Here is a 25,990-nt window from a genome sequence, read left to right on the forward strand (position 1 = left end):
TATTTCCATTTTTAATTTTGTGAGGACCCTCCATACTGCTCTCCACAGTGGCTGCACCAGCTTGCACTCCTACCGACACTGCCCGAGGGTCCCTTTTCTCCGCCTCCTCCCTAACAATTGTTATTTCTTGTCTTTTTGATTCTAGCTGTTCTCACAGGTGTAAGGTAATATCTCATTGTGGTTTTACATTTGCCTGTCCCGGATGATCAGTGATCTTGAGCACCCTTTCGTGTGCCTGTTGGCCATTTGTATGTCTTCTCTGGAAAAATGGCTGTCGGGTCCTCTGCCCATTTTTAATTGGATTCTTTGCTTGTGTGTGTGTGTGTGTGTGTGTGTGTGTGTGTGTGTGTGTGTGTGTGTGTTGAGCTGTATAAGTTCTTTATACATTTTGGATATTAACCCCCTATCAGATATGTCACTTGCAAATATCTTCTCCCATTTAGTAGGTTGCCTTTTTGTTCTGTTGATAGTTTCCTTCACTGCGCAAAAAGGGCACATTTGATTCTTGAGCATGGCCCAGCATCTAAATAAATTACCCTTGTTCTCTGCTAAAGGGAATTTGGTTTTGCCAGCCATCAATCTCTCAAGGCTTTAGGATGGGAGCCAAATTGTCCAAAATTCCTCCTGCTCAATGAGAAATTAGTGCCTTTAGGGCGACAGCAATAACTGAGCTGCAATCTCTCTCTGCAGGTACATATTCGTACAATTCTGGAACCGTGACTGGTACGTATTTCTTTTTCTTGTCCTAGCAGTGTTTATGCCCAGGGGACCTCAGTCTCAGGGGGGTGGGACAGTCCTGGCTCATGCGTGCTGCCCCAGCCTGGCCACCAGCAGCATCCCCCTCCCCTCTCAAGAGTGTCTCAGTTTAGGCAGCTAGTTATAGGATCACCCTACTTACAGGATTCTAACATGACTGCTTATCTCACTACCGGTAGCTCCTCACTGTCAGGCCACTGATGTGGGAACCAGAGAGCTGACACATCACAAGACAGCCTCCTTCCACTAAGCCCAGCTACACTTCCGTCCAGGACTTAGCAGAAAACCACAAGTGTGTACTGCTGTCATTACAACGATGCCATAAGCTGCATTAATCTTTTACAGGGTGTTAGCACGACGCACTTTATAGCAAGACTGCTCAAATTTCTCAATATAAAAGGCTTCTTTTTACAGAACACACACACAACTTTAAGGCTAGGAGAGAAAGTGAATGACCCAGTGACTGTGAGGAGGGGAGTGGAAAGTGTTTGCAAGAATTAAAGAAAGAGAGGAAGGGAGGGGAGGAGAGAGGAAGAAAAGAGCAAGAAGGGAGAGAAAAAGGCGATCATAAAGAACCTAAGACTTTTGTCTGACAAGTTTTCAACAAGCCAAAAAAAAAAAAAAAAAACCCACCACCGTAACGTGGTACAGACAAAAATTATTTCTGTTTTCTATTTACAAGTTTTCCTACTGGAGAATGACTCATTTTTGTGGCTATATTTTATCTGCACCAAGTGTCATCTAGGGGCACCTGGGTCGCTCAGTCAGTTAAGCATCCGACTCTTCATTTCAGCTCAGGTCATGATCACAGGATCATGAGCTCAAGCCCTGCATCACCCCCCATCACCCTGCATAGGCTCCATGCTTAGCGGGGTGTCTGCTTCTCTGTCTCTCCCTCTGCTCCTCCACCCGCTCCCACTCATTCTCTCTCTCAAATAAAAAAGTTAATTAATTAGTTAATTATATTTTCTAAAAAGTGTCATCTAGGGAAAAAAAAACAAGTGAGGGATGCCTGGGTGGCTCAGTCAGTTAAGCATCCAACTCTTTCAGCTCAGGTCATGATCTCAGGGTGGTGGGATTGAGCCCCAAGTCAGGCTCTGTGCTGAGCTGAGCTGTGCTGAGATTCTGTCGCTCTCCCTCTGCACCGCAGCGCCCCCCTCCCAGCATGTGCGTGTGCACACACGCTCTCTTAAAAAGAAAAGAAAAGAAAAGAAAAGAAAAGAAAAGAAAAGAAAAGAAAAGAAAAGAAAAGCCAACCAAGTAGGTTTGGTCATTTCAGCAGCTAGTTGATTAGAATGGTTTTTAAAATGATCAGAACGTATATGCAAAGGCAGGACATTTTTTTTAAAAGCCCCTCGGGAGAGTATTTTCACTGAGAAACTGTGGGATTTAATGACAAGGACACTGAAACAAAAATGTTTATCACTTAAGAGGCAACCAGTAAAAAAAAGTAGCCAACCTAATCTTTCTGCTGATGTCACATATTACATTAACCTTTCTACAAAGCTTCACATTTTTTACTCACTTTTTTGAATTGGTAATATTTGCACAGAGTTTAAAAATTACAAATTACAAAAAGACATAGAGCAAAAAGCCCCATCTCAGACTCAAAATCCCCTTGCAGGAAGAAAGCAACTCCTGCTACCAGATTTCTGTGTATCCTTTCAGAGAGTCAACCTGTAAATAGCTCACGGAGGTTACATGATGCTAGACAGGTATTGTATTTTCACTGTTTTGCACCTTGTTCATTTTCACCTACTGGTATCTCTTGGAAATCCTTTCATATCAATACACCAAAACCATTTCATTCTTTAAAACAGCTACAAAATATCCTACCATATGGATTTGCCACAATTTATGTAGCCAACCCCCTATTTGGACATGTGACTGTTTACATTCTTTGACTACGTTACAAACAGTAATTAATTGGAAAACCTTCTATCATTTTGCTGTGGGCAAGTATATCTGTAGGATAAAATCCTACACATAAGATCCAGGAGGCCATGTTTTCTATGTAGATTTTCAAACAACTACTTTATTACGGGATATCATCTTATAATGTATTTTTCCAGCTCATGACTTTCACTAGATTAAAATATCAGAAACTCTCTCCCAGACTATGGACTATGAGAAACAAACTGAGGACTTCAGAGGGGAGGGGGGTGGGGGAATGGGATAGACCGGTGATGGGTAGTAAGGAGGGCACGTATTGCATGGTGCACTGGGTGTTATACACAACTAATGAATCATCGAGCCTTACATCGGAAACCTCGGATGTACTGTATGGTGACTAACATAATATAATAAAAAATCATTTAAAAAAAAAAAAAAAAAGAAACTCTCTCCCAAATTCTTAAGTATAATGTAATAAACATTTACTCGACATCTGCAATAGGCAAAGACAGCTCCGTGCAAGAAACTGCGGGAATACAGAGATTTAAAAAAAACAAAAACAAAAAACTTCAAATCTTTCCTGCTATGTGAATAAGATTTCCTTCTTCCAGGGGGCTTCAAGACAAACACGTTAGCTCCTAACTTACAAGCCAGATCAAATAATTATTAGCAAAGGAATAAAAAAATAAAGATGAGTTATATTTCATTAGTTGTTATTTAAGTTTTATCGACGAAGAAGGTGTAAACTGAAATTAAAATCATGCTGGTTTTCTAAAGACAGAAGGGGGAATGAACCATGAGAGACTATGGACTCTGGGAAACAAACTGAGGACTTCAGAGGGGAGGGGGGAGGGGGGTGGGGGACTGGGACAGGCCGGTGACGGGTAGTAAGGAGGGCACGTATTGCATGGTGCACTGGGTGTTATACACAAGTAATGAATCAGGGAACACTGCATCAAAAACTAGGGATGTACTATATGGTGACTAACATAACATAATAAAAAATTATTATAAAAAAAATTAAAAAAAAAAATAAAGACACTTAGTGATGGTGCCTGTCAAGTATGTCGTATACAGTCCCAGCCACCTGAGACCCCAGAGTTTGCCCCCGTCAGATACAAGCAGCAGAGATACCTGCGGGCTCCTTGGGCATCCGTAGGTGTTGCCATTTCTGCATGAATGAGCAATGAGTTGACCATGTCTATACGCAAATATAGATGCTTTACCATAATAATCTCTCAGCAAATGTTAATTAACTCAATAGTTTCATCAGCCCATTGATAACTAGCAATAATCATACTTTTTAAAATAAGTTAAAGATTATCAGAACTTTTAAAAGTTTTTTTTTAGCTTAACAGAAAATGGTAAATAGATGCTCAATCAAAAGTAAATGAGCGAGCAGACAGAATGTCAGTTTGAGGACTTCAACATTTTAATAAATGTTTAGGAAATGTGATTCATCATTTCATTGTCTTAAATATCTACAGGCTCACTTGGCAGCCTTTTTTTTTTTAAGATTTTATTTATTTTAGAGAGAGAGAGCACAAGGAGGGGGAGAAACAGATGGGGGAGGGAGAGGGACAGAATCCCAAGCAGACTCTGGGCTGAGTGCAGAGCCCTATACAGGGCTCAGTCTCATGACCCTGAGATCACGACCTGAGCCGAAACCAAGAGTCAGATGCTTAACCAATTGAGCCACCCAGGCACCCCTTGGCAGCCCTTTTAATCAATAATTTCATCCAGTTATTTCAATATCCTCTATCTGGTCTTTAACTAGGGTTACTCCTGAGGACTCCTAATTGTAAGGTAAAAAGCCAGGATGTCACCTATGGCAGTGTTTACATTGCCAGGTTCATTAGGACACTAGGAGGGAAGAATTAATTCTTCAAACTATGTTATAATTCTCGTCTTTCATATCTGAAACAAATCTGCTGCAGTTGATATGCTCAGTCTTTAACAAGAGCTAGCTCTATATTACATCGTTCATCTGTTATTCAATATAGATTGAGTTCTAACTCTGGGCCAGGTTGGTCCTAAGTTGCAATGAAATGCAGATTTCTCATTGAGAAGCAAATGGCATGTCAAATGTACTTTAACTTATGAACTGTGAACGGTTTAGTTCAATCGATTAGGTATTTATTGAGTACCTACTCTGAACCCAACACTTACTATGTGCTTAGTGCAGTAAGAGACAGAAGAGACACACTGCCCAGGAATAATGATATTCTTACTTCAAAGCTGCCTTCATCAGATGCGGGCACACCAGCACTCGGAAACAGCACTCCCTGGCTGACCTAGTTTGCAGGTACTGCTAAGGAATGGTGACCCCACCCTCCACCATGTTCTCAGAGGACCTTTTCATCATCCACACTGAACAGTGGCCACTGGTTGCCTCAGCCACCCTCTTTGCTTTGGACCCAACACTCACTTCAGGTTGAAGTCAAAGTGGGCAGCTACAGGCCGTTCTCAGCCTCCTGAGCAATAATTCCATTTGTTCTCCTACCTCCCCCCAGACTTGAACCTTCCTCTATTCTCCTCTGGCTCACCAAATCTCTCTCCCTTCCTTTTTCTCCCACCCATGCATCCTCTAGGAAACATTTACAAAAGGGTGGGGAACTTGCCAGTTGATTTGTTTACCTAGCAACTTAGTGATTTGGTTTCAATTTCTTTACTCAGTTTGCCTGCATACAATCGAGGAAGAGGCCAAGGGTAGGAGTTTGTCCCTGTATTCAAAGTGCTCTGTCACATCATTGGCTCAGGAACCCTCCTCTCTCTGGAGCTGGGAGCCTGCAGGCTCGACTCTCATTCAGAGGAACCAGGAAGAGGCATTATGAAAGCAAAACTACAGTTGACATCAACTAGCCTTTTCCAATAAATCCCTCCAGGGACAGTAAATGCATGCCGAGTTGATTAGTAAAGGGAGGAAATAGTTTACCCTAGGGCACACCATCCCTTAGGAAGTATTTCTGGTTGTTAGTCGTAAGGATGATTAATGTTAAGTCCGAAAACTCAAAACAGTTTTCACTCATTTGCCATGCTTCCTTGTTGTTTCCTTTGGGACTTTTCTTGTTTGTATTTACTTAGGCATGGGTGGTTTTGTTTTGACAACTGTACTGTTTCTTCTGATGACAGTAGCATTTCAAAAATATCGGGGAAAAAGCAAACTTCTTTCAAAAGAAAGTAAAGATTATCCACAAGCCCACCAGTACTTAATACTCTGGTACCCACTCTTCAAGGTCGTCCTGCACCTATGGACGCGCGCACGGCTTACTGGGGATTATTTTTCAGTTCATTTTTACCTCAGCCAGGTTTTTTTTTTCACTTAAGATATTGGAGACATCTTTCTGTGTTAATAAATATAGATCCATTTCTTAATTTTTTAAAGCTGGATGATAGTCCAATGTATGGGTATAGAACAGTTTAATTAATTTTTTACGAATAGATTGAGATTAAAATTTAAAAAATTGTTTTAAACAATACTTCAGTGAATATGCCTGGATGTATTTGTCCATTTCCTTGGAATCAATTCCTGGAAATGGGACTAGAGTCAACAGGTGTGTTCTTCTCTAAAGCCGTTGTTTTATGTTGCCAACTGCCCTTGAGAAAAACTGTACCATTTACACGCGTACCCGGCAGAGAATCTGGATGTTTCCTCATATTTCTCTGTTTTTCGATAGAGTTGTATTTCGAAGGCCAAGATGGGAGATGTGTCCTGTACACGAGGTCGTGTGCTGCTTGTAGAGGCACAGGTCCAAACAGCTGAACAGTCTGGGAGATGTGACTCGTGGTCCCCAGTCAGACCCCCGGCCCCCCAGATGTTTAGGGTTGTTATCCTTCACGTAGGGCAGGTAGGTGTTTTTTTGCAGGGAGATTTTACAATATGGAGGTAAACGGGCCAACTCTGCCTGGAGCTTATTACTGATGCAAGTGTTTTTAAAATAGTCAGGTTCACTGTGCCCTCGGGCTGAGCCCTCTGGCTTCCCCAGAGAGATCCCGCTCTTCCTATCCTGTCTAATAAATCTCAAATGCTCTGGGGCTGCTGGCCTCCTCCCCGCAAGTGCTCCCAATGCTCCAGGCTGTTCCTTCCAAGGCAGCCCAAACAGGATCTTTCCCTTCTCCTAAGCCATGGACTTACTCTCCTCTTACCCGTAACAACTTTTCCAACACCTCCTCTCTCTCCTTACCACTCTTCCTCCGCCATAAAAAGTTGCCAATAAAAAAACAATAATGGGGGCACATGGATTAAACGGTTAAGCCTCCGACTCTTGATCTCAGCTCAGGTCTTGATCTCAGGGTCCTGAGTTCAAGCCCCACCTTGGGCTCCATGCTGGGCGTGGAGCCTACTTTGAAAAAAAAAAAAAGATGAAATTGGAAGAAACATGCTATTGTTTCTAAATCGGGGTTCTGTGAAGTTGAAGAAAAGGGGGAGGTGGTCCCAGAGACAACTGAGGAGAACTCTCGCCCTAGTTTCTGACTTTGGATTTAGCAGCAGACATGGCTTCTCTCCGCATACTCCCACCCCAGCCTTCTCCTCTCCTCCCATCACCGAGTCACCCTGACGAGGAGGGATGGATTAGGAGCCGGGGATGTGGGACGACGTGAAAGGGGATGGTTTGAGCTGACAGTACTGGTGGGGAAAGAACGTACTTTCTGCCCAGAAGTAGAGCAGATGGGACTGCTCCAGAATTGCTGGTGACAGTAAGCTGGCTGGGAAGGCATTTGGATCTCTCTGCAGGACCGTCAACTGTGAAGAGTTTCCAGATTCTTAGACATGAACCCCCTGCCAGGACTCTCCGCCTGACAGCTGCGTTCTGTTTTCTTACAGCAGCGATCTTCACACCTGTCGCTGTGCTCAGTGTCATGTGTGTGGTACTTCTTCTGGTCTGTTACCAAAAATCGAGGTGAGTAGAAAAGGGCTGCATCATCATGATTCCGCCGCCCCCTCAAAGCAAGACCCCCTGTCCTGGCTATGGAGGCAGGCTCTCAGGTTCACCCAGTCCCGTCCTGACCAAACGGACAGCCTGCCCTGGGAGGCCCTCCACAGGCCACCCGTCGGAGACGTAGCAGCCAGAGCCTAACTGGTAACAAGGGGCTGCTTTACAACAAGGAAAGAAAAGAATGAACGAAGTTTTCTTTCCTTTTCAGAAGGAAAGAACCTACCCAATAACCAATTTGATGGATACGCAATTGCTGCGATACAATCATGAATATATTTTCTTGAACGTTCTCATTAAATATAGGGATGCTTTCTTATTTACGTGCTCATTTATGTCGGCCTGACTTTTGTATTTCTGATAGTCGAAATTCTTATTTCAGCATTGGTGACCAGAAGTCCGTTTCTGCCACTTGCTGAAATTTCAGTTTTTATTATTTTTCTAATCTCGAGGCATTTTTATCATTTTCATTAAAGCCTCAACTGGCATATTAGCCTTAATTTCATACTTCTATCAATTAGAAGCCAGTAACCAGCATTCTGTGTTGATAGGGCTGTTTTGGATCTTTCCTCAGCATCATACAATGACAGTAGAAATCAGATTTGTTGAAACAAAACTTTTAGTTGTTAGTCATAAAGAATTCTTTTCTAAATATATCAGTATAAGGATGACACCATCCTTCAAGCCTCACTTTGGCAAAATGAATTCCATGAAATGCTACTGTGAGGCCGAAATGAAAGTCATCTAAAAATTCACATCCATCTTCAAAAGCTGTTAATACCTTCCCAACCAAAAGAAATGTGATAAACCTCATGGATCGTTTAGAAACAAACACACTAAGGTTGAGATGTGACTCGAAAATCTGTCAAAACAATCCCCAAAATGCTAAAATATTGGCAAAATAAAAAAGGACTTTTAAAAGGACTTTCAAAGTGTCGCTATAACTAAATTTCCACATGAGATGTTATATTTGGAGTTATATTCTTAAGAGATTATAAGGACTATATTCATTGACTTAAAAAATGTACACAATCTTTTTTTAAGAATAAGACTTTAAAAATAGGATCTTACAAGAATTCGTAAATTTGGTGTATATGACCAATAAATATGCCGATAAGATGAAACTATCAGTATTCCCTGACTATAGTAAAGAAATATTGATAAATAAATCTTTATATTTATGCACGGGGTGCATATATCTTAAGACTTATTAACCTGAAAAGCATAACTACTTGGTCATTTGGTGAATCAATTCTTTGTTGTAAACTTATTTTTTACAAATGAGTTATTAGGTAGGTATGTCATTCAACAAACTGGCTTTCAGCATTATTTTCAGTACATCGGCCTAGAGTCCTGATTTTTTTTTTTATGATTTTTTATTATATTATGTTAGTCACCATACAGTACATCCCCGGTTTCCCATGTAAGGCTCGATGATTCATTAGTTGTGTATAACACCCAGTGCACCATGCAATATGTGCCCTCCTTACTACCCATCACCGGTCTATCCCATTCCCCCACCCCCTAGAGTCCTGATTTATAGTTTAGCTCACTCCAAGGAGCTCAAAGCGCTTATGTACTTGACAATTGAAGTGTGGCTGACATATAATATCCTATTAGTTTCAGGTGTGCGTCATACTGATTCAGCATTTTCTGCATTCTGAAATGACCATGACAAGTCTAGTTCCTACCCGACTCCAAAGTTACTACGATCGATTCTATTCCCTGCGCTGTACATTACATCCCCGTGATTTATTTATTTTGTAACTGCAAGTTCGTACCTCTGAATCCCCTTCCCCTATTTCACCTGCCCCCCAGCCCGTCCCCTGTAGCAATCACCAGTGTGTTCTCTGTATCCAAACGCCTGTTTTGTTTGCTCATTTTTGGTTTTTAGATTCTACAAATGAGTGAGATCCTATGGTATTTGTCTTTCTCTGACTTATTTCACTTAGCACTATGCCCTCTAGGGCCATCCATGTTGTTGCAAATGGCAAGATCTCATTATTTTTTATGGCCGAGTAATACTCTATTGTGAATCCACTCATCTATCGAGGGACACCTGGGTTGCTTCCGTCTCTTGGCTGGTGTAGATAATACTGCAGAGAAAGTGCAGCTATCTCTTCGAATTGGTGTCTTTGTTTTCTTTGGATTCTAAGTGTTTACTTTGAAATGTCCTTAAAGAGTTGCCTATCCTCAAGAGGTAGATGACATCGTCCATGGAAGAAATTGCTGACCCAGGTACTCAGGGCCTAAAAACCCATGCTGTTCAATGACAGGGAGTCATGTGGAATTAAGATGTTCTGCCTCCCCCACTCTTGGTTACTCAGGAAATGGTTAATATCTTTGTTTCTTTAAACACACACCAAGTACCAAGAACTGTTTTGAAAGCTTTAGGAATAGTATATCATTTTTATCAAGATGGTCATGTCTGGCTTAGCCAGGCTCCCAGTTACTCTCTCCTTTTTGCTCCTGCCATTTGAACCACTGCTTTTTAGCAGAGGTTTGGAGACGAGGGGGTAAGCTGCTCCAACAGCACTGGTGACTCTTTGGGGGATGAGCGGCTTAAAACACCAAAGTAGGATGTAAATACGAGCCACGAACGGAGGTAAGCTAGGCTTTCCCCATCTGAGTGCTCAGCAGGAGGTTCACTCAAGCTGAGGGCAGGAGGTTCACTCAAGCTGAGGGCGACCCTCTCCTCTTTCCAAAACCTGTGAATGATCTGCTTTACAGGCAAACTTTGCAGACACCCAGTGTTGAAATGGAACACATGGAAGTGATGCCAATGACCAGGGGAACCGACAGCAGAGAGGACGACGCAGAAAACCACCCACATGACCTCGGACACTCCAGGGGGAGACTGAGGGCAGCAGAGGGTGGAGCGAAGGCGCCAACCCTGCCCTAGCTGAAGAGGACCTGGAAACGACTCAAGGAGTTGGGCGCCAGGAAAGAGCCCATCAGGATGATAAAACAGACGTCTTGGCATCATTTTATCGACGGCACCCAGCCAAGACACCTCCTAGGCTCTCCAGTCTCCGGATGGATGCTCGGCACCTGCCCTGCCCGGCCTCTTCCCCAGGTGTAGGGCTGACTTCCCCAGATCCCAGCAGTTGAAGCTTTCCTAGGAGTAGCTGAAGGCCTCGGCTTTCCTTTTATTTCGTTGTGACATTTATTTGGGATAGCTTAGCAGCTTGACCATTCCACCCCTCACCCTGACTTGCAGTTTACAGAGAAAAGAAGTACACCTGAGACTCTAAGACACTTACGAGTCTCCTGCTGGCTTAAGACATGTCTACAAGGATGACAACAGCGTTGCAGCTCCACAACGCTGTCCCTGTACTAAGGTACTCTGCAGGCACTGAAAGGGAGCAAAGACGTACTGTGCCCACGAATCCATTTGATTTAAGGATTCACAAAGAAGGCAACTGAACTCAGTGACATTTTCCATGTATATGCATTTCTATTTATACTCCTGTCTATAATATCTACATATTTTATATAACTGTTATTTTGAGATTATGCCTTGTATAAACAAAATGTCTATTTTCAATACAAAAAAAATGCACTGAAAGAATCACTGAGAAGAAATGCACCACAAATAAAAAAGAGGAGAAAGAGCGGGAATGCAGAGTCCCAATGGTTGAGCTTCGCTTTTCTTTCTAAGAGGAGAAAAGAAACCTTGCCTAAAGCTGGATCAGATCACAGTTTTGGAGAATCTCTGATAAGATTTCCATGTGCGAAGTAACAAGTGGCAGGTTATGGCCCAGGTGTGCCTGACACACACACTCTTTCCCCGCATTGTTCTCCTTTTTTAAAAATAACATGTATTTATAAAATCAGGGGCCTCATCCCACCTCCTCATTTTATAGATGAGAAAACTGAGGTCTACAGAAGTTGACTTGCCCAAGGTCACATGGCTCGATTAATGCTGGGTTGGACAACATTTAGGAAGGGCGATGGGGTAGGAAAGGAGCAGCCCCAACTAGAACCCAGCCGTCGACTGCCTCGCGCACAGGCGGGGTAGTCAGGCTGCCATTACAAGCATTTGGAAAGTGGGACACAGGCTCAGTAACCATCCACAGCAGCTCGCCAAGGGCCATTCCCGACTAAATTCTTCCCATCGTCAATTTAGATGGTTTCATCAAAAGCAAAGGAAGGGTAGGAATTTCCAGTGGCTGGTGTTAGGATTTTAGAGCCATGCCACTGTCACTCCCAGCAATTCTCTATTCCCAACGAGAGGAAACTCATGGCTAAGGCAGGAGCAGAGCCATTGTGTTTGCTGGGCTTAATCACTTGATTATCCTGAACCTGCCTGATTATCTAAATGTTTTGCTTCTCTCTTCAGCTGTTTGCCCCTACTTTTCTAGAGTTTACCACTAACTGGACCCTTTTTGTTCTTTTTAAGTTTTAAGAGTTTGACCTTTGTGATTTCAAAAACTAATTTGACAGAAGACACAACTCGGCACAAAAAAATTGGCAGCCATTCATTAGAACCAGAATTTTGAAAGGTTTCTACTGGGTGTAAAAGTGTTACGTCATGGGGCTACTTCACAGATCTGCGGTTCCATTTGACCATCATCTTTGCAAAACTAGTATGATGACCTCGGGAGGCCCGTTTCGGAGCTGTAGAATCACCTGCCTCCGATTAAGTCTGTGATCCATCAGGCACTAACGGAGTTCAAGCTGGGGAAATCACATGACAAAAATTAGATCTAGGAAAGTAATCTAGACCCGGAAGCAAGCAGGGTGGGGTGGAGTTGAGGTCTGGAAGGACAGAGGCTGGTGGGGTGGGGGTGGATAAATAAACCAGGTGCTTGTTTTAAAGAAGCAAAGAGGTAAAACGAATTCTCTTACTAGGTGGTGCGGTCCTGGGGACGTGTCTAAGTAACCTCTATGATGCCAAGACACACCACAGCCCCAGAATTTATCCACTGAGCAGTGACGAACATCTTGAAATTAAGAACTATTTTCATCTTTGAATTTTCAGGGACTGATGCGGTGCCCTGAAGGTGATTAAGACACTCTGCATAAATAAACTAAAAGATTCTTAACTGGAGTACAGCACATTTTCCTGACACCTGGTACATAGCCTGTTCTCGGGCACAGCTCTAAAGGGGGTGATGTCTGGGGGCACTGAGCCACTTGTCTTTCTGTACCCGGTCTCCCCATCCTGCCTTGACAGTTCCAAGCACTGCCTCGCATTCTATCCCCATTTGACATGAAAATAGTACCTGCTGATGCCCAGAGGGTTTGGTTGGGGAGGACACGTGGGACCCGGAAGCGAGGAGGAGTGAGCGGCGAGCAATGACAAGCTACAGTGGAACGGTGGGTGTGAGTTCCACCGGCAAGTGAGCAGTATGCAGGGGTGTGAGGCGCACCTCTTCTGCTGCATCACGACCCTTTCCTATCCCTCCCACCTCGCCCCTATCAGGAGGCTGCAGGCCAGAGTTCTCCGGAATCACCATCTCCCCCTACCCTGCCCAAAAGCCTCTGATTCCTGCAACCTGGGAGGGGTCCTGCCGATTGAGCTGGTACGATGCTTCTTGCTCTAGTTATCTGTCGCTGTGAAACCCACCAGGGAAAACAGCAGCTTGAAACCACCACTGTTTGTGATCTCTGGGGGCCAGCTGGGCTCAGCCAGCCCGCTGCACTCGATGTGGGAGCAACAAGGCGTACCACTCGGCTGCATTCAGCACTGCTGGGCACGGGCTCGTCGGGCACCCTAGCATGCCGCTGAGCAAGCCTGGGCTTCCTGACAGCATGGCGGCCTTGGGGGAGTCAGAAGAAACCATCAGGCCCCTTAAAGGCTAGGGTAGGGCCTGCCACATGTCACTTCTGTTGCATTTTATTGGTCAAAGCGAGTCAGCAGGCAGCCAGATTTAAGGGGAGGGGGAAGAACAGAAGGAATCAATGGAAACTATCTTTGGAGACTATCTCCCACAATACTTTTCGGGGCCATCAGAGAAATGCGATGTCTTTCAATCTTTAGCGCTCAGTAAATGCCAATAAATCCCTGATGCCTGAATGAACCAAATGATCTGGGGTACCTGCGGGGTACTGAGAAGAGTCCATCTGTTTATTTTTTTTAGCTTTTGAAAGTCCTTCAACTGGTAAGCCTTAGCCCACATCTGTCAGCTGGCTGAGAATCTACATGGTTCACATTGTTTTCTCCTCTTTCATTTCCTGTCATCCACAACATTTGCCATGAAGAAAACTAGTTACTCTTCATCTTTTTTGTCTTGCTTTTTTCCTTGACCGGTAAGTAAGGCTTTTATTTTCTTCTTTTTAAACCTTCTTCTAGACATTAGGAAGAGCACAGGGACCAAAGAGACACATTTAAGGGTCCCTCCATGTTTCTAACTGTCCCATCCATTTTCTTCATCAAGGAAGGACCTTTTACTATTAGCCTCAGACTATCAAGAATGTAATGGAGAATCTTGAGTTTGTTTTCCCACAAGCCTATGCTCTTTGAAGGCCAGACCAGCTGGATTCAAAGAGTAGTAGCCCCAACACCTCACGCTGCCTGGGGTGTATCAGGAATTCGGTGTATGGCTGTTTTCCCAGAATTTGTAAATACACAACACTACATTTATATGAATTCTGGCTCATTCTTTTCTTTCCTAAGAGCCTGTAAATCCACTCATTCCACTTTTGTTATTCTTAGCTCTCCAGGATGTAGCACTCCTCCCATTTTGGGGACCCAAGATCGTGTTGGAGTGCCTTATTGCCCACTAACTTAGAGGGCAGATATCCCCTCTCCTGCTCCCACCACGGTGGGGCCCTGACCCGGGCCCATCAGATAACCCTCACCTAGTTAACCCTCAAAAGCTATGCTATGAATATGGAATGAAAGCACACAAGAGAATTAATACAGCGACACGCAGCAAAGCTTCAAGACCATCAAACAGTTGTCCTACTGTTTCTTGGCTCTGCAGATTTTGGCTTCGGTTCCTCTCTGTTTCCCAAACCGAATCCTCCAACTTCCCATGATTCTATGAGCCCCCAGCATTCTTTCAAAACATTTTCTTTTTCCTTAGAGCAGATGCACTTTTCGTTACTTGTCACTGAAAGTTCCTAACTGGTAGGGAATTTGGTGCTAGGAGAGCATATTGCAAATGAGAGAAGTAGGGAAATGGGGAATATCTGTGATTGGTTACCTGCCTTAGAGAGAGGTACAAAGTAGTAACAGTCCTGCTAATATTCTGAGATGGGAACGCAGCAGCCCACGGCATGCCATGAATTAATTCCCCGGAAGTTACCTGGAATGGCATGCCCACTGAAGGCCCAGCTTGGGGAGACTGCATCGCTGCCATCCTAAAAATACCATGGGTAAAGAAGGTCAGGGCCATAGAGGAGTGGCTACTATTAGTGGCAGTGAATAATTTAGAAAAGAGAGTAATAAGCTCGAATCCTTAAAGTCTCAATCCAAGCCACAGTTGGAAATCTTGAAACTTCCATAACCAGGCTGAATCTCATCCTTCAGACAGCAAGACCAAGAGGGCAGGAAACCCAAATTAAGAGTCTGAATCCTCCTGGCATTGAGTAACATTAGCTGAGTTTACAGGCCCACCAAGTTTCTTAGCTGAAAGGCAGGCACTGACTGGATAATACTGGAATGAAGATCCAGGGGAAAATGTGCAGGGTTCACAAGGATCCCCACTCCCCCATTCACCCCACCTTGTCCTCAGAAGCAGCCCCCAGTTTTGTGTGGTAACGCTGCTCCTTGCTTCAAGGTAATACTACTTTCTGGGCTGAGGAGTCATCTTGCAAGAAGAAGCCTGTTGTCCTAGGGACCCACCTCCCGACTCCTGGTCTGCAAGGGAAGAGACTCAGGCAGCTCCCACAAAAGCCATCCAGAACCTTGCTCCATGCTGCCTCCCTCACAGCACTTCCCTTTGCCTCCTAGGAACTGTCCTCCTGTCTTCTCACAGGTCAGGCACATTGCTATCAACTCATCTGTCAGTCCCGTGCCATCCCCTCCACTTCCAGTCTACCCTTCAAAAGGCAGCTTGATTTCTACCTTCTCTGGGGAGCCTTCATTAACTACTCAAATGTACAAAATCCTCTGCCTCTGAGCTCCTGTAACATCTGTTGTGCACCCTATAAACATGCTTACTACTACCTTTGTGCAGTGGAAGGAGCACAGGACTTAGGAGACCTGGGTGCCAAGCTTTCTTTCCACCTTGCTGGCCTCGTCAGCTTGGAAGAATCCCTTAGGTTACACACACTGACATTCTGTCTCTAAAGAGGAGATATCACATGTATTATCCTTCTCACCAAGGTGAAGAGCAAAAGGGATACTCGAAAGTGCTTTGTGACGGGCATGTGTCTCTCCTCTCTCTAGTCACTAGAGATGCTGCAGCTGAAGACCTAGGACTTATCCTTGAGGCGCTTACTGCCTGGCCAAAAAATAAAGACCAGTGAAACAAAGCAAAACAAAGAGCTCACACCACAAGTTTAGTCCATACAAATGCCACAGGAGTCGTGAACATAGTAATGTTGCACAAGTTTGGGAAAGGAAGAAATCACTAAGAGGCCTGGATGTTTGAGGACACTTTTTCGATGTGATGGGACTGGTGATGAAGGATGGGCGAGAGCAAAGTAAATAGGAACACGCAGGGAGAATTCTACAAGGGGCAATGACAGAGGCGAGGACACAGACAGGAAAGAGAAAGGCAGATGGCAGGCTGGGAGGGGGGCTCCAGCACGATCCCTCGGTAACTACATGTCAAATAAACCCAAATAAAGGAGACTTCAAGACAAAGGCCTTGCAGGGACTGGATCTAGGGTCCTCCCCCGCATTCCTGGCTCTACCCAACAGCCCCTTTCCGGTAGATACCGTCACCACGAACTGAGATGGTTACCTTCCCAGGGCTATTTCTTCAGTCCTCTGGGCAGAGGGCCAAAAGCATAAAGTATAAAATAAGTGTGTTATCTTCAAAATCCCCTTTGAGAGAAAGGTGATCTAGAAGGCACGCAAGTTGCTCTGAGCCCCAGGGACCCAGGGCCACCTGGCTGTGTGTCGTTGCTCACTCGTCAACATGCTCCGAGAAAGCTTCATTTCCAGAAGCACCTTGGGTGATATCCAGCGGGGGGAGCTTAGAAAGAACTCTAGTTGCCGCCCTGAGTCCCGACTAATTACAGCTGCCACGGTCTTGAATTAGGAGTCATGTCTGAAGAATGCCATGGCTAAGAACATCTGAGAGCCTTGTATGCACTCCGTTTCTAAGAAATATAGTTGTTTTTTATTTTTTTGCAGAGTTGTAGTCCCAAGTGTTCCCATGGTGACAGTGCAAATACCGTGGGTTTGGAGATGGCCCGGGAGTTGGAGCCCGAGCTCTGACCGACGTGCCGCCGAGCACAGTGGCTTGGGCCCGCCGCTCTGAGCCCGTTCCACCACCTGCTTCTCCAGCTTTGCTGGGGCCACATGGAGTAAGGCCCATGAAGTCCTGAGTGTGTCTACCATGTAGGAGGCGTTCCAAACGATGTTTATATGCTGGAGACTCGGCTACTGGCAGCTACCGACCCCTCCCCTTCCTTCTCAAACAAGTCCCAGTATTCAGGTATTTCTTCTCTTCCACGCAGCCATGCACATCAGAGGAAGCGGACAGCCCACTTTCCAGGAAAGGAAATCCTGATTATTTGAAGCCATGCCCTTGCCCGTGACTGGTTTAGGTGACCTAGTGGTCACCATGGAGGTATGAGGTCAGCTTGGGAAGCTCCTGGGAACGGTGTCCTGGCTCCTAAGAGACACAGAAGACATGCTCCTCACTGCCACTGCTGCATCTGGATGCCCTGCCCAAAACTTCTGCAAACAGCCTGTCACAGGGAAGTCAGCCGGGGCAAAGGGCAGAGGCAGAAGAACCTGGCTTCTCCACAGCATGCCAAGGGGCTGATGTTGCCGCCCTATGGTCTGTCCTCTGCACACCTAGGTAAAATCGTAACATTTGCTGTTCAATGCCCTTTAGAGTTTTTGTTTTGGGTTACAGCCCAAAAAGTGAAACAAAATCCGATACTGAATTGGTAAGAGAAAATGGAGATACCCTAACAGACCCTAACATGGGAAACTGGGTGAGCAGAGGCAGTAAAACAGAGGGCAGGTAGTAAGGCCCCTACTACTTTAGGCTAGGAAGCCAGGGCCCCTCTATCATGTTGTTGTAAAGCAACAGACTAAAATGTTACCTGTTTTACTGGCGGTCCAGATTATGAAAACATACTGAGTTAAGTGATGACTTAAAAAGATCCAGAACCACTGAAATGGACATTTAAGAAAGGAAAACAAAACCGAGGTGCTGATATTGTGTTGGCTACTTCTTAGGTCTTCAGTAAGGCCCTTCCAAGATGAGCTTCAGTTGAAAGTAGACCAGACGTCTCTTCTGCCTAAGGTGCAAGTTAGACTGATGTTCTGAGGGCAGCAAGAAGCCCCCGGAGGGTTTTAGGCAGGAGGCTGATGTAACTTCACCTTCGTTTTAAGATGCCCTGTGCTTCCACGTGCAGAGTAGGAGACACGAGCAGGCAAAAGCGCAGAGCAACTGTGCAACGTGGCCACAGGCCAGGTGAGAGGGGAGCGCTGGTTCAAGAGGGAGGACAGTGGAGAGAAATGGATGGACTCAAGATTCATGAGAGGTCAGATCAAAAGGATTTGCACGTTGTTGCCCTTACTGATGTGGGGAAGGGCGCAGGGATGAACCAGCTGGGGCAGGGGAAGAAACCAAGAGCTGCATTTTGGAGGTTGGAAACATGGCTAAAACATTCAATGGAGTAAGCAAGCAGAGGCATTTAGGGTTGGAACTCCTCTCTCTCCATCTATCCTACCTCTTAGTCCAAACCACTAGGAATAGGAAATACATAACATCATCAGGAGGAATGTGAGGGACAGCACCACGGGGCTCACTTGGAGACTCCGTAATTAAGTAGCCCAGGGAGGAAGGGAGTCCCTCCAAATGTTCTGAAACCCCCCCACAGCCTAAGCGGAAGGCCTTTATTGAAAGAGACCTCAGAAAGGGGTACATGAGGTCTTCATGTGTCTGGGGAAGGGTCTGGAGGGACTCTTGGCCTGCCTCATTTGGGGCCAGCTTTACTGCACCCATTCATTGGCAATGCAAAGCAGTCAGCTTCCAGTCCTCCAGTGTACCCCACATTCCTCAAAACTGGCAGTGCAGGAGGACTGGGAAGAACTGGTGGCAAAGACCAGCCTGGAGGAAAAGCATTAGACCGCAAGTGGCCTGACCTCAAGGGGCATCTAAGTCCCTTTCCAATCCAGGTGGTTGACCCCAAAGCAGACCCGGCCCCACGGCAGGAGCAGAGTATGGCCTGCCACACATGCCTGGAGACTGGGCTTTCCAGGCAGAGGGAGTTCCTCCCAGGCCCTTGTACTTGTGTGTTCATCAGGGCTTAGTAAACTGTGTGTGAATCTAACCGTTGGCCTTCTCTGCTCCCTCGCCCAGGCAGCCGGATGGAAAAGTACGCATCGGCTACAAGCATGGTATTGAGGTCGAGCCGGTGCTGTCCGCTTCCACGCATGCCCGCCCCATCAGCCTCAAACTTTCCACACTCTCTTGGTGACCCCAACGGTGACTTCACTGAAAACATGATAAAATGACTGAGAGCTACTGAAACTTCCTCCTTAGCCATTTATAGGGGCTTTCCTTTCTATCTCAGATCCCAGCCCTCCCCGCCACCCCCCACCAGCTGCCTCTCGTCCCTGTCCTCCATCAGTCCCTCTGCTATTTCCCACTCAACAAATAGGCATGCTCACGTTCCTTGCACTTTAAAGACGACCTCCCCTCCCTGATGCCAAGTCACCCCCCATCCACCGTCTTCCCTATTCCCAGGCTCACTTGAGACTTCTACTTCCCACTCCTATTCTAAAGGTCTGTCATACAGGCAGAGTTCATGCCAATCATATGAGAGGCCTTACCGGAAAGGCACCCTGCCTCTCTATCTCCCCCGCCAGGAGTAAACTGTCTGAAAATCTTTGAGTTGATTTTTTGGTGTGTATCCTGTATCTCTAGATAAGCTCCTATTGACATCTACTTCCATTTCTCCTTTCCAGGCATGGTAGCCAACTTCCTACTGTGGAAGCCGAAGGTCAAACACACCCTCCCCTTCTGAACCCACGTTTCCCTTCCTCGGACACACATGCTGACGTTAGGAAGTCTATGAAAACACACCTATGCGCAACTGGGTGAGGTAGTAAGCTACCTGCTGTTCCTTTTTCTCATCTACACAACCTGTTGCTTTAATTATTAGAGGATTAATAATGTTCTTGTTTCCCTGCCCCATTCGCTTAGTTTTCTGGGTGCTTATCACCAACTGCAGCCTGAACACTCTGCCTGTTGCTGTAAGTACCCTCCCAAGGTGCTGAGGAACACGCGGGATGCCCTCCACGCCCTTCTGCGTCGGATAGCTTCTTTCTTACAGGAGAGCCCTCCTCCTCCTCGCTTTGCTCTTGACTTGATGTAACTCACTCCTCCCGTAGCTTCTTAGTAGATAGAATGTTGGTGTCCAAGTGCCTTTATCCTATTGCTCATGTGGTTTGGTTTAGAATTCTAAGTTGGAAATCATTTCCCCTCACGTAGAGCTCCACGGTGCTATTGCTGTGGAATTTGAAGACATTTGATTTGCAGATGACTTTTTCTCTTTCTGAGAGCTTGGAGGATCCTTGTCCCTGATGTTTCTAAAGTTTCACCATAACAAACTCACTACAGGTCTGTTTTCATCCATTTGGCTGAGCGTGTAAATCCGGAAACTCATATATTTGGCTGTGGTAATTTTGATAATTTTTTTTTTTTAATTTCCCAACCTCCATCTTTTTCCTCCTGAAACTTTTATTATTCAGACACTCAACTGCTTAAATTGGTTCTGACTACATATTTCCTTTTCTTCAATCTTTGTTTTTGCTCTACTATCTGGATATTTTCTCAAACTATCTTTCCCAACAATTCTATAGGGTTTTTTTTCATACTTTTATGTCTAAATATTCATATATGTCTGTATATATATATTTTATCCTGTTATTTCATGGATGAACGGTCTTCTCTTATTCTCTGAATATGCTTAAGAAAGTTAGATGGTTTCTTTTCCCTGCATGAACTGTTTCCTCCAAGTTAATTGTTTGTTTGATATCCAACCTTTATCTTGAAATTTCTTTTCAGATGTTTGGCAATCTTTGGTTTATTACTATGTAAGTGTGGGGCACTAAAAATGTGTTTGAAGATCCAAGGACTTGGGTGGAGTTTGAAGATTGTGAACTCCTGGCACTGAGTAATCTGGTTGGCCAATTTCCTCAGGAAGCCCTGATGTCACTGATGTCGGTGTTTCTACTAAAGTGGGTTATATTCTCCAGCGAAGGAACTGGCCACCTCCCACGGAGAGTATGTGTGCCGGCATGTGCAGGCTTTTGTGTTTGTGTATAAACTTCGTATGTTGAAATTCTAACCCCCAAGGGGATGGTATTAGAAGCTGGGGCCTTTGGGAGGTCATTAGGTCATGATCATGGAGCCTTCATGAATGGGATTAGTGTCATAAGGCAGACCCCAGAGAACTCCCTTGCCGCTCCCACCGTATGAAGGCACAGCAAGAAGATATCCGTCTATGAACCAAAAAGCAGGATCTCATCAAACACCAAAAAGCTGACACCTTGATCTTGGACCTCCAGCCTCCAGAACTCTGAGGAATATATGTCTGTTGTTGATGCGCCACCCAGGCTGTGGCCTCCTGTTATAGCAGCCCAAGCATAGTAAGCAACGGCCTTGTTTTCACTATGGCCCTGTCCTCAGCTATGCCGAGTCTCTTATGTGCCATGGTCCACTCCAGAGACTAAACCTCTGGTCTTCTGCTATGGTTGAGCATGAAAAGCTGCCCAGAAATCTGAGGATTTAAATGACTTTTATTTCTTTTTCCTTTCCTTTTTTTAAAGTAGGCTCTATGCCCAGAGTGGAGCCCAACACAGGGCTCAAACTCACAACCCTGAGATCAAGACCTGAGCTGAGTTCAAGGGTCAGGCGTTTAACCAACTGAGCCACCCAGGTGCCCCTTAACTGGCTTTTAAATAAGCTTGTATTTTTTTTTAAAGATTTTTTATTTATTTGAGAGAGCGAGAAAGCACGCACATGAGCAGGGAGGAGGGGCAGAGGGAGAGGGAGAAGCAGGCTCCCTGCTAAGCAGGGACTCGATCCCAGGACCCTGGGATCATGAGCCAAAGGCAGATGCTTAACAAACTGAGCTTCCAAGGAACCCTTAAATAAACTTGTAAACTTTTCTACCAATCTTCCTGGTTTTTGCTCCACCTTTAAACCCTCCTTCCAGAAGAACCTAGTGCCATCAATCCCCACATCTTTTGAAAGTTCTTGGGCTTAGGACTCAGTTTACTCAGTGAACTAAGTCAGTTACCACTCACTTACCTGCTTTCCAATTTCCAAAATTTTATAACTATTACCTCTTTTTTGTTTTCTTTGCCCTTGTAGGTTTATGCATTTAAAAAAAAAATCCTTTTATTTCCACTTAGTATGGTTTCAGAAAACATGTTTAGTCCACCAAATCACCTGGAGTCCCCCACCCACATCCCACGCCCACTGGCTTCTAGCCTCCCTGAAACTGACCAGGCTAATGCCGCCACTGATTTCGGAGGGTCAGTCAGACAAACACCTCCCCACCTTCACTTGACTCAGGTGCTGATCACTACTTCTGTGTGAGCTCCTTCCTATCTTAAACTCAGTAGCAACTCTAACTCCTGGAATCAGTTATCACTCCCTTCACAGAATCCTCTTCCTTTCTTTACCCCAAGCCTGGTGTTCTTGGGGCTTCTTACACCTCTGCTCTTTTCACTCTTGGCATTCTGCTGGAATAAGCACAAGACCGTTAAACTGAACTACCTTAACTGCCACTTACATACTCACAACCTAAAATCTCCACTTCCAGCCCAAAGCAATCTGCTGAAGTATAGATCCGTTTCCCCAATAGCCTCCTGGACCAATCTACCTGGAATTCTCGTAAGCGTTCCAAATTCAACATGCCAATAACCAAAGTCGTCACTGTGTTCACAAACCTATTAAATCTCCCATGTTCTGCTCAATGGAGAGGGCCCTCATCTACCCTGCAAAAAGCCAGACGACGGGAGGTCCCGCTCAGACCCTGAGGCCGACAAGCCAGATGCCCCTAGGCCCCTCTGAGACCCTGTGGCCCACAAGCCAGACGCCCATAGGCCCCCCTGAGACCCTGTGGCCCATAAGCCAGACGCCTGTAGGCTCCCCTGAGAACCTGTGGCCCACAAGCCAGATGACCAGAAGGAAGTCCCCCTGAGACCCTGTGACCCACAAGCCAGACGCCTGTAGGCCCCCCTGAGACCCTGTGGCCCACAAGCCAGACGCCCATAGGCCCCCCTGAGACCCTGTGGCCCACAAGCCAGACGCCCGTAGGCCCCCCTGAGACCCTGTGGCCCACAAGCCAGATGACCGGAAGGAAGTCCTACCGAGACCCTGTGGCCCACAAGCCAGACGACCGGAAGTCCCGCTGAGACCCTGTGGCCCATAAGTTAGACAACCAGACGTACCACTGAGAAACTGTCACAACCCATCCTCATGTCAGACTCTCAAGGTCTTATTGATTCTACCTTAACATCAAGAACAGGAGTTCTCAAAATTTAATGTGCAACAGCATCACTGTGGGGCTTGTTAAATACCAACAACTGGGCCTCAATGGCACAGTTCGCAATCCAGACCGAGAATCTGTATTTCTAACAAGTTTCCAGGTGATGACGACGCTGCTCATCTGAGGACCACACTTTGAGAACCACTCCTCTAGTCGCCAGCCCTTCTCACCGGTCCATTCCAGTTCCCTTAGTCCAGCAACACATCCCCTGTGCTGAGATTATAACATCTCATCTGCCTGACCTTTGTAAAACGTCCTCCAATCTACAACTGGCATGCTCTTCCTAAAAAGACAATCTGAGGTCTTAAAATTTTCAATGATTCCTCAGAATTTTTCCAAATCACACCCGGACTCCCTGGCCTGCTGTTCAAGGCCCTGGATGGCCGGCCTGGCCCCCCGCGAGCCTGCTACTGCCATGCACGCACTAGACTGCAGCCACACAGACCTCTCTTCTTCACCCAAGCATGTCCCACAGCCTCACACCTTCAAGGGCTGCACTTCCAGCTGCTGGCGTGCTGTGATATTTTAAAGTATCTACCAACGAATATGACAGGTTGCCCCAATACCATCACCTCATTATCTTCTTAAAAATCTAAAATCTGATAAAGGTCTTGAGAATAATTATGTGAAGGACCAAACTAAGACGTGGTCTAGGATATGCTGTAGTATTGTAACACTTATATTGCAAGAATAATTTTTACTTTATTTCAAATACCTTCTACACATAACAGCATTCATGTTTATATGGGCAACTGCATCAGAATCTCTACACACGATAAAATCAAAGATGGAGACAATCAGAAGCGCTTTCTTTAAAACGAAAAACTAGAGCTGGCTATCAACAGATTGAAGATTCTTAAAAGATCTCCTCTATCAAATAAGAGAAATTAATAAAAAATTAATGAGCCAAAGAAAAATATTCGGAACTAGCTTAATATTTAACTATTTTTCTTATTTTCCCCCCAGTTATTGTGGGTTCAAAAAAAAAAAAAAAAGACTACAGAAACTCTTGCACAAAAAAACCATTCACAACTAAATAAAATTGTGAAAGCCTCTTAAAGACTCCACTTTTAAAAATGAATGGATTTTCATTTTCATGTAGTGTTTTGTTTTTGAGTAATGCATTTATTTTTCGCATCTATTAAAATGACAATGGATATTTTTAACACTTATTTTTTTAATTTATATTTTTACTGGTATGTAAAAATTGTTCTTCTATTTGAAACACACCAAATATTTAGTTTCACTAATTTTTTAAAAATTCTTAACACTTGAGAGGCACCTGGGTGACACAGTCGCTTGAGTGTCTGACTCCTGATTTTGGCTCAGCCCATGATCTCAAGGTTGTGAGATCGAGCCCCTTATCGGGGCTCCATGCTCAGCAGGGAGTCTGCTTGAGATTCTCTCCCCCTTTCCCTCTGCCTGCTTCACCCCACGCTCACGCATGCTCTCAAAAACAACTTAACCTTGAAAAATGAAATACCAGTATTAATATTCCTAGATTCTGTTGTTTTTTTAAAACTAGTACAAAAATGCTACTCCTGACATTTTGCTCTGGCAGTGCCATTACCGCACACATCCTTCTTGTCCTTCCTGCTGTTCCCTCCTCCTAGAAAATTTTCCCAAACACCAGCTACCTGCCTGTCCTGTTGGTAAACGCAGCTGCAGCATCACTCCCATCGGGCAGCACTCCGACCTCCCCTGTGGATAAGGATGCCCACCCATGCCCCAGCACCCATGCAGCCCTCCCCCCACACCCGGTTCACTCCAACTACAATCGCACTAGTGGCTGCAGTCTCTGGGAGCCGGAGACCACACTGGGATTCCGTATGCCCGCGTACACAGCACCTGCCACACAACAGGTGCTCGATGATGGTTCAGTGAGTTAACGACTTCTCCAACAATATGTGGCTTCCTCTGGTTGGCACAACTTGATTTCCAGAAAACACGTGAATGAACCCTTGCTTACTACCCCTCCCCCAATCCTTCTTTTTAAGGACAGTGAAAATTGTGACCAACCCAAATTCAAATTCCTTTCACTTGCTCTTTTATTCTGAGTCATCCATTAAGCATTAAGGTGAGGCCAGGAATCCTGGCCAAGTGGATGAAACAGCCCCATCCCGCGGCCGTGAAAGTTTCCCACCTCTGCCTTCAGGTCCCGTTCTGTGACCGCTCCTCGATATACAAACATTAACTTGGCATTCGCCCCATCCGACAGCACGCTTGCTTTACTCACCGGCCCGCACTCTAAGCTCCACCAGGCTGATGGCGGAGGCTAAGGGGAGGCTGTGACAACGGAAGCTACGAGGCCTGCTCCTGGACGCCGCTTGGTGGGCTCAGAGACTAGATGTGGTGAGCTCTTTGGGCAATGCCGTGCCAACTCCCCCACCTGTCATCTGCATCCCTGAAGTGCTGTATGGCAAAAACGTAAAAATACCAGATCCATGTACATCTAGACGATGTGAGTTTTGTCATCGGTCTCTGTAAGAATAGCTTTATTATATCCACCCAGCATCCCCAGGCAGTGAACCAGGTACCAATCTCCCATCGCTCCCTAGGCCCCTCTCCCCACCCCCACAGCGGCCAGACAACTGCACATCTCTGTCAGGTATTTCGGATTCTCAGTTCTACCGGAGGGAAACACGAGAGGCCTGGCTATTGTCACTCTGTACTTGTCTTTTCATGTATTATGTTGCTCCCGTTTAAACCGTGAACCCCATGTAATGACAAAGGCACACACTATGTCTCATACATGTGTG

At 45.4% G+C, this 25,990-nt stretch overlaps 2 protein-coding genes across 3 annotated transcripts in view; one reads left to right on the forward strand and one right to left on the reverse strand.

The window, feature by feature from the left end:
• The window catches only part of IL15RA (interleukin 15 receptor subunit alpha), a 59,842-nt gene extending 37,994 nt beyond the window's left edge, over positions 1–21,848 (forward strand). Inside the window, 3 exon segments of the mRNA XM_057304630.1 lie at positions 691–723; positions 7,475–7,550; positions 10,314–21,848. Of these exon segments, the coding sequence (XP_057160613.1) occupies positions 691–723; positions 7,475–7,550; positions 10,314–10,485 (281 nt within the window). The 3' untranslated portion in view covers positions 10,486–21,848.
• The window catches only part of FBH1 (F-box DNA helicase 1), a 111,056-nt gene that overhangs the window by 36,161 nt on the left and 48,905 nt on the right, over positions 1–25,990 (reverse strand). The window contains exon 22 of one of the 2 annotated variants that reach the window (XR_008956503.1): positions 25,468–25,643. The gene's annotated coding sequence lies outside the window, so the exon portion shown is untranslated. Of the gene's footprint in view, positions 1–14,601; positions 25,644–25,990 lie in introns of those variants that run through there. The other variant, XM_044392073.3, reaches the window with a different exon arrangement.

Source organism: Ursus arctos, unplaced genomic scaffold, assembly GCF_023065955.2.
Source record: "Ursus arctos isolate Adak ecotype North America unplaced genomic scaffold, UrsArc2.0 scaffold_30, whole genome shotgun sequence".
Lineage (NCBI taxonomy): Eukaryota > Metazoa > Chordata > Mammalia > Carnivora > Ursidae > Ursus > Ursus arctos.